Source organism: Rana temporaria, chromosome 3 (assembly GCF_905171775.1).
Source record: "Rana temporaria chromosome 3, aRanTem1.1, whole genome shotgun sequence".
Taxonomy (NCBI): domain Eukaryota; kingdom Metazoa; phylum Chordata; class Amphibia; order Anura; family Ranidae; genus Rana; species Rana temporaria.
The window spans coordinates 431,927,576-431,941,437 of record NC_053491.1 but is presented as its reverse complement, the minus strand read 5'-3'; the positions used below and the strand labels follow the sequence as shown (position 1 = coordinate 431,941,437).

The 13,862-nt window shown below is 46.8% G+C and overlaps 1 protein-coding gene across 1 annotated transcript in view; it reads left to right on the top strand.

Moving 5' to 3' along the window:
- LOC120933245 (adhesion G protein-coupled receptor E3-like) overlaps window positions 1-13,862 on the top strand; it is a 79,027-nt gene that overhangs the window by 42,646 nt on the left and 22,519 nt on the right. Inside the window, exons 8-9 of the mRNA XM_040346347.1 lie at window positions 3,007-3,175; window positions 6,085-6,198. Coding sequence (XP_040202281.1) covers window positions 3,007-3,175; window positions 6,085-6,198 — 283 coding nt within the window. The remainder of the gene's footprint in view (window positions 1-3,006; window positions 3,176-6,084; window positions 6,199-13,862) is intronic.

The window sequence follows — 13,862 nt, the reverse complement described above, 5'->3', positions numbered from 1 at the left end:
TGAATGGGGTCATTTTTTTTTTTAGCCGACTGGTTGAACCAAAAAAATGATAAAAAAATAATTTATGGGCTGTGTAACAGCACCCCAAATGGATATAACATTCCCGAACACAAGGCAGCTACCGACACGCCACAGTCAGGTGAACGCGACCCATATGAATAATACGAGAAACAGCTGTATGAAGTTCAAGCAGGTCTGACCCTTTATTGAGAAATACAAGCTCTTATATACCGTTTAGGATACTGCAGTAACCAAATGAACAATGACCCAACTCCACCCACAACATCACACAATGTTTACCTAACAAGCCTCCCAATACACATAATCCTTAATACATCTCTTTAGCAGACATCCTGACTCCGGGCCCTGACCTAATTTACATGAACTAATTAACTACAGCTGATGACTTAGACACCTGACCTTTAGGCTGTCTGTTAACTTACAATACACATTATCACAGGACTCCTTCACACAATACAGGGTCAATTAGCACAAGCCACAATGAAAGATCCTCAGAAGCCATCCTAGATTCATTTACATCACAACAGAGTTGATGACATTAACATCTGTTGGAGTTGGAGGGCTGGAGTTGATGACATTAACATCTTTCAATTAACCTGTTGAGTTCAGAATCAACAAAGAGCAACCAGTTCTCCACAGATATCCTGGAATACATTGTGGACAATAACCACACAACCAGGGCCGCTGATAGAAATCATGGGGCCCCGTACAGCCTACCTGACGGCCAGGGGTCAAGTCCTGGGGAAAAAAGTGTGGGAACTCCCACCCAAGATCCACTCCCCCACCAAAAAAAAAAATGATACCCTCATATGCATAATTACTAAACTGCATGTTTTTTTTTTCTAAATCCCGCGATAACTCGTGGCAGACCTCCACAATGTCTTCTGGGAACAGTGTCAAAAGCTCCCAGGAGACATTGCGGGATCGAGGAAGTGACGGAATACCCGCACACTACCCGATAAATCCATACACAGGAAGCGGCCAGTAACATAATGGATTACTAAGGTTCGCCTGCCCCTGACAGTGACTTGAGCTGGGCATCACCGCTTAGTGAAGGATTGGCTCGGGCGGCTCGGCTGCTCTCGGCTGCTCTAGTCCTGCAAAGGGAACTGAGTTCCTGCTGTGCAAAAAGTGCAGGAACTCCGTTCCCGCGCGTTCCCGCAGGACTTGAGCCCTGCTGACGGGGCCTCTTCAGCCCCTCTCCTGGTCCCTCCTTCAGCCCCACCCCTATCCCCTTCCAGGTGTTCAGCGGCTGCAGGAGGAAATTGGAGAGATCAGTATTTCTCAACATTTTACCAGTCATGGGGAAATATATTGCCTCTTCACTGCCTCTGAAAAGCAATCTAAGCCTGGATTGCTTTTCAGAGGAAAAGGTATTTTCTTGTTGGTTTTATAAACCCGCTCTAAAAAATCAGTTCTGATCGTACAGAAAAAGGGAGTCAGGTTTAAAAGTAACTTGTGTATACACACGCACACGCATGTAAACACATGTACGCACATACACACACATATACATACACATATAAATACATATACACACACACAAAAACATACACACACACATATACATACACATATAAATACATATACACACAAACATGCACACACAAAGACACACCTCTTAAACAGTAGCTGTCTGCCAAGGGGGAGACATGCAGTTACACATGGGACATGGCATGAGGCTAGATTTACATCAGGCTTACAAGCAGGCAACTTTATTTTTGGAACAGGGGGACAAAAATGACAGATTTAATGTATATACAAAATCCGTGCATTTGAAGGGTCTATGGTCTCCTCTCCTGAGGGATACTGTGAGATTTTACCATCTACTATAGTCTGTTAGATGCCTCTTCTTCTCTGCCTCCTGATTTTTAAAACATTCATGCATACAAATATATATAATAGATTGCTTTTTGAAAAAATTTCAGCAGCAGCACTGTACCTTCACTCCCCATGCTGGGTACTGCACTGTAGGGGGAGGCAAAGAGCACAGCACACACTGCAAGATATCTCTCCCTTTGCTTTCACTTTCAGTGTAAACATTGAGATCGAGCTCCTGCACTGACGATTTACACCCCAGCTGAGTATCTGGCAGCCACTTCTCTAACATTTCAGGCATGGGGGGCACAAGGGCCCCCTGCAGCATGGAGCCCAGTCGCAATGGTGACTTCTGTGTCCTGTATATGTCAGTCATGCCACTGCCATGAGTGGAGGGAGATGAATCACTCCGCCAGGGAAGGGAATATGCAGGCTGGGACTTGAGACAGCATGCGGAGCGGACGAGGAAGTGACATGCATCCGAAATAGAAAAAATAGTCCCTCCCACACACCCACAAGAACATCAATACGATGGTACTCAGAAAGAAGAAAAACACTCAGATAAGTCAGCGCAGAGGGGAGTGGGGGTTGGGGGTGCTGGCTGGAGAAGGACTTTTTTTTATTTTTTATAATGCATTTTTTTATTCTCTGATTGTTAGGGCCCCCCTGCTGGCCGGGGCCCAGTACAACAGGGCCAGTTGTACCGGCTTATCAGCGGCCCTGCACACAACAGTCCCATCTCAGGTAGTCCAAGATATATTCAGAATGTCCATTATTTTCTGGCTCATGCTTTCTAAGAGCTTCTGGGTTCCACGGGCCCTCCGGTTACAGGCTGCTTAAGAGTATAGTGAACATATTTGTTTATTCTATTATTTTGAGGATGCAGCTGTCTGCAAACAGTGGTTGGCCAAGTATGTGTGACCCAGCCAGCTGCCGCATAGCTTTGTGCAAACATTGTCTGTGTCAGGACAAACAGTTCTGATAGGCCAAGAAAGTCTAGCTTGGCCAATTTGAATTTTCCTAAACAGGCATTGCCAGGGTTGTGGAAGTGTTCTTTTCTAAACATAAATATCCTCATTGGGCAAGGGCTCCCTATGTTTTTCTAGATTTTTGCATATATCTGTATCCTGTATGTCTTTCATTGCCTTTGACTTTTTATCTTCATAGCAAATTGCAAAGAATCTTACACAAATTCTTAAACACACGATCTTGAACAACATGACTGTTTCAGAGCTACGTTCAGCTGTCTCCTCCATAGTGGAGACTGTGGAGACCTCACTGTTGGTAACATTCTCAAAATACCCTAAAAATGAAAACATCAGTACGCCCGAGCTGGGTAAGTAAATTGGCACAATGGCTTCCAAGGTCTATTAAAATGGTTTCTGATAACACTTGTATAGTTGTGCTCATATGTTTACATACCCTGGCTGAATTTAAAGATTTCTTGGCCATGTTTCAGAGAATATGAATGATAACATAAAAACTTTTCTTTCACTGATGATTAGTGTTTGGCTGAAGCCATTTATTATCAATCAATTGTGTTTACTCTTTATAAATCATATTGACAACAGACACTAGCCAAATGACCCTGATCAAAAGTTTACATACCCCAGTTCTTAACACCATGTATTGCCCCCTTTAACATCAATGACAGCGTGAAGTCTTTTGTGGTATTTGTGGATGAGGCTCTTTATCTTCTCAGATGGTAAAGCTGCCCATTCCTCTTGGCAAAAAGTCTCAAGTTCCTGTAAATTATTGGGCTGTCTTGCATTAACTGCAAGTTTGAGATCTCCCCAGAGTTTTTTTTTTTTTTTTTATAACATACTGCATTTATTTTGCCATAAATTTTGACCAAATTTCTTGTGCCTTTGTAGCTCACACATCCCCAAAACATCAGCGATCCACCTCTGTGTTTCACAGTAGGGATGTTGTACCTTTCATCATAGGCCTTGTTGACTCCTTTCCAAATGTAGCGTTTATGGTTGTGGCCAAAAAGCTAAATTTTGGTCTCATCTCTCCAAATGACTTTGTGCCAGAAGGTTTGAGGCTTGTCTCTGTGCTGTTTGGCGTATTGTAATTTGGGATACCTCGGGATACTTTGTGGCATTTGCGTAGTAATGACTTTCTTTTGTTCGGAAAACTATCTTTCCACCCTCTGCTTACCCCGCCAATCTCCCAGTGCATCATTGATTTACATTGGGCCAAATCCACAGCCCCGCAGCGCAACGTAACATAAGTGATTTAAGTTACACTGCCGCAAATTTCCTAAGTTAGGTATCGATCCACAACACACTTACCTGGAAATTTGCGGCGGTGTAACTCAAATCCGTCCGGCACAAGGCGTGCCGAATCTAATGGGGCGAGTCCCATTTAAATTAGGCGCGCTCCCGCGCCGGACGTACTGCGCATGCTCCGTCGGGTAACTTACCCGACGTGCATTGCACTAACTGACGTCGCTCCGACGTAATTTGCTTAGACGTTAACGTAAATGGCGTTCAGCGGCATTCACGAACGTCTTACGCAAACGACGTAGAGTTTAAAATTTCGACGCGGGAACGACGGCCATACTTAATAGGGCTTAGTCAAATAGGACTCAGCCCTATTTTTACGCGGCGTAACTCGACGTAAACAACGTAGATTTAGCGCGACAGGCCCGTCGGAACATTCGTGGATCGCCTTAAGTGTTCATTTGCATATTCTAGGCCGGCTGCAATGGCCTCGCCACCTAGCGGCCGGCCTAGAATTGCATCCTTAAGATCCGACAGTGTAATTCAATTACACATGTCGGATCTTCTGCCTATCTATGGTAAACTGATTTTGTGGATCAGTTCCATAGATAGAAACAGGGATACGACGGCGTATCAGTAGATACGCCGGCGTATCCCTTTTGTGGATTACCCCCTAAGTGACATATTAGTATGGATGGCACACCACTTCTACAAACTCTTCTGCAAAGTCTTTCCAAAACTGAGCTCATACATTTTCCAAAATTAACTGTATGAGAGGATTTCCTTTTTCATGGAGAGATTTCCTCTTTCTTCCTGTTGTATCTGCAAAACAGATAGTCAAAGCATATCTTTGGTCATATAATTATTTCCACATTGTATTTCAACGTATATTGTATATAAATCTAAACAATCTGGAAGAATTCGATTTTTGTGACATGTGGTCACTATAGCCTATGAGTAAGCACTGCTTTGCCACACATTTCATGGTGACTGCTTTCTGAACTACAGAGGTGCTACGAGGAATAGTTTCAGGAGGCAGAACTGCTGCTTGCAAGCAGCAAAGTACCATGGGATATATAGTCCTTGGGAACTTAAACTAAACAGCAGAGAAACTGCAAAATATGAAGTGAAATCCAGAAGTTGTTTCAAAGAGATAGCCAGCAGACAGGCGGCACTCACAACATGAAAGGAGATTTTTCAAATAAACAATAACTTATGTTTTCATTGCTGTCATAATGCTGATTTTATACAATAAAAGCATGTACTGTGACCATATATTTATATTAGGTTTAGCTTTAGATATGCTTTAGATATAGGTCAATCTTCGTTAATATTAAGGGTTAAAAATATAGCCAAATCTTTTTAAGGTTTTTATAAATTATTAAAGGTCCAAATTGTTTCAACTTTTTATTTTTGTCTTTGCTCCCTTTTTGGAGATTTGCCGTATATTCTCGAGTATAAGCCGACCCGAGTATAAGCCGAGGACCTAATTTTACCACAAAAAAATGGGAAAACGTATTGACTCGAGTTTAAGCCGAGGGTGAGAATGCAGCAGCTACTGTAAGTGGAAATAAGGGTCAACAATGCCCATTTGCAGCCTGACCTCACCGTGCCCATTGCAGCCTGACCTCACCGTGCCCATTGCAGCCTGACCTCAGCGTGCCCATTGCAGCCTAACCTCACCGTGCCCATTGCAGCCTGACCTCACCGTGCCCATTGCAGCCTGACTTTGCCATGCCCATTGCAGAATCTGATCTGTGTACCCAAATCTGTGACATAGACGGCGGCCGTGCAGTTTTAAAAAATCGCGCTCCTCCTTGTGCTGTTCCGTGATAGGCGGAACACTCGGTTCCTCAGCAAACACTGTGTTCAGTGTTACACCTATGACGATCGCCCTCTCGTCTATCACAAACGAGAGGGCGATCGTGATAGGCGGAACACTGAACACAGCATATAATGTATAAGGCTAGATTGACATTAATGTAACTGTATGGTCTATTCTTTGTCTTTCTTCCAGAGGTCCACATGAAGGCTGCCATAGACATATGTAGTGGAGAAGAAACTTCCATAACATTAACTGTGCTACAGAGCACCATGCAGGTCCCTTGTGCACATGTGAGCGGAGATAGGGGTGAGTTCCGCTTTTATGTAATGATGCAAAGAGCAATATGCAAGGGATGGGGAGTTCATTACAGTTAGGCCCTGTACACACGGTCGGTCCATCCGATGAGAACGGTCCGAAGGTCTTATGTGCCTACACACCATCAGTTTAAAAACCGATCGAGTCCAACGCGGTGACGTAAAACACAACGACGTGCTGAGAAAAATTAAGTTCAATGCTTCCAAGAATGCGTCGACTTGATTCTGAGCATGCGCGGGTTTTGAACCGATGCTTTTGCGTACTAACAGTTGGTTATGACCGATCGGTTAGGCGTCCATCGGTTCAATTTTAAAGCAAGTTCTAAATTTTTTGACCAAAGGATAACGGACCGATGGGGCCCACACATGGTCGGTTGGACAGATGAAACTGAACTTCAGTCCGTTTTCATCGGTTTTGTCCGATCGTGTGTACAGGGCCTTACAGTTACAACTCAAAAGTAAACCTTCTTTCAAGTTTTGTAGTAAAGGTGATTTCTGCACATTTGTAATGGACTCCTGTTCCTTGCATAGACCTAATCAGAATGCCTATTAATCAGTCAAGTTCCTCCACCCCAAACTCACTCATCCATGCCTTTATGGACCTTGCTTTGTGCATTGGTTCAAATCATTTGGTGGAGGTGGAATTTCTTTCTCGTACATCACGGGACACAGAGCGGCATATTCATTACTAGTGGGTTATATGGAGTACCTTCAGGTGATGGACACTGGCAATCTCAAACAGGAAGTGCCCCTCCCTATATAACCCCCTCCCATAGGAGGAGTACCTCAGTTTTTTCGTCAGTGTCTTAGGTGTTGGTGCACGTTGAGGCTGTGCCTGTAGTAGTCCTTGGGACCAGGGCCAGCTGACCGGATCCGTCCAAGGTGCTTCATAGCCAAAGTGGACGGTACCCGGGCCCCAATTCGTGGATGGGGTTTTGCCTATAATGCCTCTCCTTGGAGGGCTGGACCCTGGGTTCCAGGTCTGGTTTCTAACCTAGAGAATACCTGTTGCCAGTGGTGCTGTATAGGTCCAGGTTGTGGTGTTCTTTTAAGACCCCAGTCCCTGAAGGTCTATGACCATACCCACGGTGAAGGGTGAAGATTGGGCCTCTTGCAGAGCAATACCCTGCGGCGTGGAAAGGTAAGCAGGGGGCCTACGGAACTTGGTTTGTCAGTAGGCTTCCTACAGGGGATTCTTGGGCAGCCTATTTATGCCTCTGTGCATGGGCAAAGGAGAACCACAAAGTTTTCAAACGGGATGGCTCAAAACACCCAGGTATAGTTCCCCTGGCTGGGCTAGTAGGCTGCTGCTGCTTCTGTCACAAGGAGGGCCTTTTTTGGGCAGGGTGTTCCACAGAGAAGGAACCATACCATTAGGGAGACAGTTTAAAGCTTCCCTTTTACCTGTGTCTGCTGCTCCAGCGTCTAAGGTCCTGGTGTCTCCTCTCCACATGGCTTCCTGCTTCCCCTAGCGGCGTTTGACGCGCGCGCGCGCGTGCGCGCGCTTTTACTTATCTGTGCGCGCGCATACGCGGCGGTGCTGCGGGGAGGGGGCGGTTGACGCCGGACGGCTCCTCCCCCCTGCACACAGGGAGGATAAATCCTGGAGGGCTGTTCAGTCTGTAAAGGCTGTGAGGGGACACGGAGCAGCGATGCTGGCTACAGCATAGGAAGGTTTGACAGAGCTTTCTGGCACAGTGACACCCGGTGGCAGTTGTGGGAAGTACACCTTACTAAGGAGCCTCTGGCTTAAAAGTTTGCATTCAAGCCTGTGTACTAAGCAGCGCCTTTGAACACTTAGGGTGCTCACCTAGCCCAGCATTAGGGGGTCAATACCAGACAAAAAAAAAAAAAAAAAAGATTTTTTCTGGTTGAAGCCCTTGGGGCTCAGTATTGATTTTCCCTTTTTATAGGTTATGGGAGGTTTGGAGTCCCTCTAACATTACCCTATCCTATTGTTTCACATTTATTTGATTATATGTGTATTTTCTCCAGCTATTACAGTCAGTTGTATACTAGCGGAGTGCCTCAGAATTTGTATATTATGGCTCCTAAGGGTGCAGGTAGCGCTAAGAACGCTAAAACGGTTAAAAAACCAAAAGGTTCTCCATCGGGCTCTGAGGATATCCAAAATCTAGTGGCCCCTACTACTCCGGAATGCCCGGAAGTTGTTGTCCTAGGTGAGCCATCAGGGTTGCTAGGTGCTATGGCTGGCCCTACTCAACCAGCTCCTTCCTATGTAACGGAAGAGATGTTAGCCTCCACCTTGGGTGGATTGGAAAGGAGGATGGCCGCTCTAATTACGGCATCTTTGGCAGGGAAGAAGCGGGTTAGATCCCCGTCTCCCAGGTCTGAGTCTCTGGAGGAGGATATCCTCTCCGACTGACGAGGGAGGTCAGGATCACCTTGACCATTTAGGTTCTGAGGATTCTACAATAGAGGAACCTTTTTCAGCTTCTCACGCAGAAAGACTGTGGGTTCAGTCCCTAACGGATATGGTGCGGTTGGCTTTTAAGATACCTGGGCCTCAGCCTCTGGCCTCCGCGGTATCCTCATTGGGCTCCCTGAAAGCGCCCCAAGCCAAATTGGTATTCCCGGTACATCCTTTGTTAAAGGACCTGATTTTTCAGGACTGGGCTAAGCCAGACAGGTAACCCTTAGAGGAAGAGTTTTCAAAGAGATGGGCTGTCCCTACTGTGGACGCAGCCATCTCATGTGTGAACAGATCTTTAACTTGCAGGTGTTTAAGGATCCGGTTGATAAACGCTTGGTAACATTACTTAAGGCCTCCTTTACTTCAGCAGGGGCGATAGTTCAGCCTGCTGTGGCTGCTATTGGAGTAGCCCAAGCATTATCAGATAAGACTAAGCAAATGCTTAAACTTATCCCTGCCCAGCAGGCAGAGGAATTTTGGATATACCCAAGGCTATACGCTTTACGGTGGATGCTATCAAGGACTCCATCCAGCAGGCGTCACGTTTATTCTTATTTCTAATCCATATGAGAAGGCTCTTATGGTTGAAGAATTGGGAGGCTGAGCCCCCGTGCAAAAAACTCCTGGTAGGGTTCCCTTCCATGGAGGACGTCTCTTCGGAGAAAACTTGGATAGATATATTCAGACTATATCAAGCGGCAAAAGCACTCTCTTGCCAGTCAAGAAGAAGGCACGAGGGCCCGCATTTAAGCGCCAGCCCTCCCCGGGGCAGGGGCTCTCTAATACCAAACAGTATCGACGGCCTCCTGCAAGATCAGGCATTAACAATAAGCCGCAGGGCCAAGCCACTGGGGGCAAGAAGCAGTGGTACCGCAAGCCTGCGAAGCCAGCCCCCAAGTCGGCCCTATGAAGGGGCGCCCCCACCCACGATGGTGGGGGGAAGGCTGCGTCTCTCTGCAGAGGTTTGGGAGGCCACCATTCCCGACTGCTGGGTACGGTCTTCCGTGACCACGGGCTACAAGCTAGAATTTCTAAAATTCCCTCCTCCTCATTACCAGGAGTCAAGAGTACCAGGCGACCCTGTGAAAGGAGCCGCATTGATGGCGGCATTGAATCATCTGCTATGCCAGAAGGTGATAGTAGAAGTACCAGTCCGGGAACAGGGATTGGGGTTCTACTCCAACCTGTTTATCATCCCAAAGCCCAACGGCGATGTCAGGCCAATTTTGGACTTAAAGGGAGTAAATGCGTATCTAAAGGTCCGCTCATTCCGGATGGAAACTATTCGGTCAGCTGTCGCCGTGCTCCAGAAGGACGACTTCATGGCGTCCATAGACATAAAGGATGCTTACCTTTATGTGCCAATTTTTCAGCCACATCAAGTATTTCTATGCTTCTCGGTGGCTCAGCGTCATTTCCAATTTGTGGCGCTCCCCTTCGGGTTGGCTACGGCCCCCGGGTATTCACGAAGGTCCTAGCCCCAATCCTAGCCAATCTAAGGATCCAGGGGGTCACGGTCCTGGCTTACCTGGACGACCTCTTGGTCGTAGACCATTCGTCTCCTGGCCTGGAAAGAGCAGTGGCCCTCACGGTTCAGTACCTCGAGAGGTTCGGCTGGGTCCTAAATCGAGACAGGTCAGCATTCCTGCCCACAAGGCAGCTGGATTATCTCGGCATGAGATTGGATACAGAACAGAGGGTGTTTCTACCCCTATTAAAGGCCATCAAAGAGCTAATACAAATGGTTCTAAGCAAGAGAAGGCCAACTGTTCGCCTATGTATGCGGCTACTAGGCAAGATGGTGGCCACATTCGAGGCGGTTCCGTACGCTCAGAGCCACACTCGCATCCTGCAGGCAGCCATCCTGTCAGCCTGGAGCAAGAGGCCTCAGGCCTTAGAAATTCCTTGGCCACTCTCACCAAGAGTGCGGCAAAGTCTAGCTTGGTGGTTAAACCCTCAGAATCTCCTGAAGGGAAAGACTTTCAGTCCTGTGACCTGGAAGATAGTAACCACAGACGCCAGCCTGATGGGCTGGGGAGCAATTTTGGATGGTTGCACTCGCCAGGGCTCTTGGGCAGCGGCAGAGAAGCAGTTGCCCATCAATATCTTGGAGCTCAGAGCTGCTCGACTAGCCCTCAGGGCTGGGACGTCCAAACTACAAGGGTTCCCGGTGAAAATACAATCGGACAATGCCACGGCGGTGGCATATATATATAAATCACCAAGGGGGAACCAAGAGTCAAGCCGCTCAGAGAGAAGTGAGCTTGATTTTCTTGTGGGCAGAAGCCCATGTGCCCTGCATATCGGCTATATTCATTCCCGGAGTCGACAACCTACAGGCAGACTTCTTAAGTCGCCAGACTCTGTTGCCGGGGGAGTGGTCTCTGCATCCACAGGTCTTTCAGACACTCTGCCAGAAATGGGGAGTGCCGGACGTGGATATCATGGCATCGAGACTGAACAAGAAGCTAGACAGGTTCATGTCCCGCACAAGGGATCCCAGGGCCTGCGGAACCGATGCGTTAGTTTGCCCTTGGCATCAGTTCAAACTTCTTTATGCATTTTCCCCGCTCCAGTTACTACCCTGCCTGCTGCTCAGGATCAGGGTGGAGCACATACCAGTCTTCCTGGTAGCTCCAGCATGGCCCAGAAGGGCATGGTATTCACTAATCCTAAGGATGGTAGTGGGAGACCCTTGGACTCTTCCTCTACGGCCAGTACTGCTATCGCAAGGTCCGATCCTCCACCCTGCCTTACGGCATCTAAAGTTGACGGCCTGGAGGCTGAATCCCTGATTCTCAGGGGTAGAGGTCTGTCTCAGAAAGTAATCTCTACCCTAATCAGAGCCAGGAAACCGGTCTCTAGGGTGATTTATTACAGGGTCTGGAAGGCCTATGCAGGCTGGTGTGAGTCCAAGTTATGGCTTTCTCGTAAGTTTACCATCGATAGGGTATTAAGTTTTCTCCAGCTCGGAGTGGATAAAGGACTGGCATTAAGCACAATCAAAGGACAGATTTCAGCTTTGTCAGTATGGTTTCAGCGGCCGCTGGCCACCCACTCGCTGGTTAAGACCTTCATTCAAGGGGTCTTGCGTATTAATCCTCCAGTTAAATCCCCGCTTTGTCCGTGGGATTTAAATCTTGTTCTGTCAAGTTTACAGAAACAACCTTTTGAGCCGTTGGCTGAAATTCCTTTGGTTTTACTGACAAGGAAGTTAGTATTTTTGGTCGCCATAGTTTCCGCCAGAAGAGTATCGGAACTGGCAGCCTTATCCTGTAAGGAACCATATCTTATTTTGCATAAGGACAAGGTCGTTCTCCGCCCTCATCCTTCCTTCCTACCAAAGGTTATATCCAGTTTTCATCTAAACCAGGATTTGGTATTACCATCCTTCTTTCCTAAACCTACTTCCAGAAAGGAAGGGTTGCTGCATACCTTGGATATTGTCAGGGCCATGAAGGCCTATCTTAAAGCTACAGAGAAGATCCGGAAAACAGATGTGTTGTTCATTTTACCGGATGGGCCCAAGAAGGGGCAGGCAACTGAAAAATCCACCATCGCGAGGTGGATTAAACAGTTAATCACTCAGGCCTACGGCTTGAAGGGGTTGCCTCCTCCGTTATCATTAAAGGCTCATTCTACTAGGGCCATGGGCGCCTCCTGGGCAGCACACCACCAGATCTCTATGGCTCAAGTTTGCAAGGCGGCAACCTGGTCTTCTGTCCACACGTTTACAAGGTTCTACCAGTTGGACGTAAGAAGGAATACTGATGCAGCCTTTGGGCAGGCAGTGCTGCGGGCTGCAGTTTGAGACCCTCGGATTCCGGGGGCTCCCTTTTGAGTAAAATTTAAAAATTTAAATTTATTTTTCTCAACTAAGTTGGATTTATTATGATTTGAGTATATCTCTAAATTAAATCCTTTTGTCTTGGGAAGATGTCTCCCTCCCCTCATTGTAAGCATTGCTTTGGGACATCCCACTAGTAATGAATATGCCGCTCTGTGTCCCGTGATGTACGAGAAAGAAAAAGGGATTTTTAATACAGCTTACCTGTAAAATCCTTTTCTTGGAGTACATCACGGGACACAGAGCTCCCACCCCTCTTATGGGGACCATTTTGGGAGGCATACTGCTTGCTACAAAACTGAGGTACTCCTCCTATGGGAGGGGGTTATATAGGGAGGGGCACTTCCTGTTTGAGATTGCCAGTGTCCATCACCTGAAGGTACTCCATATAACCCACTAGTAATGAATATGCCGCTCTGTGTCCCGTGATGTACTCCAAGAAAAGGATTTTACAGGTAAGCTGTATTAAAAATCCCTTTTTTGATGTGGGGTTGTTTTTCAGGGGTTGGGCTTGGCCCCTTGGTTCCTGTGAAGCAAACTCTTTAGGTATCAGCATACCAAGACATTTTGGACAATTTCAGGGTCTCGACTTTATGGGAACAAATTGGGGATGGCCCCTTCTTGTTCCAACATGACTGCGCACCAGTGCACAAAGCAAGGTCCATAAAGACATGGATAAGCAAGTTTGGGGTGGAGGAACTTGACTGGACTGCAGAGTCCTGACCTCAACCCGATAGAACACTTTTGGGGTGAATTAGAGCAGTGACTGCGAGCCTCACAAATGTGCTTCTGGAAAAATGGTCAAACATCCCCATAGACACACTCCTAAACCTTGTGGACAGCCTTCCCAGAAGAGTGGGGGTGGGGTGGGCCAACTCAATATTGAACCCTAAGACTAAGGCTGGGATGCTATTAAAGTTCATGTGTGTGTAAAGGCAGGCATCACAATACTTTTGGTAATATAGTGTATATGCACACCTGTGTCAAATGTTCACCGATAACAAAATGTCCATAAACTTTTTCTAGTAATATGCACATATGATCTTTCAGTGTAGTGATTCACACACCAATGAACACACAGGGAGAGAACTACTGAGACTGAAGCACACAGAATCTGGTGCAGTGGTGTATAGTACCCAATCAGTTTCTAACTTGTTAAAGGGGTTGTAAACCTTCATGTTTTTTCACCTTAATGCATCCTATGCATTAAGGTGAAAAAACACCTTCAGTGTTCGCCCCCCCCCCCCCCTGTTTTACTTACCTGAGCCCGGAATTTCCGTAGGTGTGATCCCGCCATCACTCTCTCCACAGGTTCTTGGTTCTTCAATGGATAGATTGATAGCAGCACAGCCATTGGCTCCCGCTGCTGCCAATC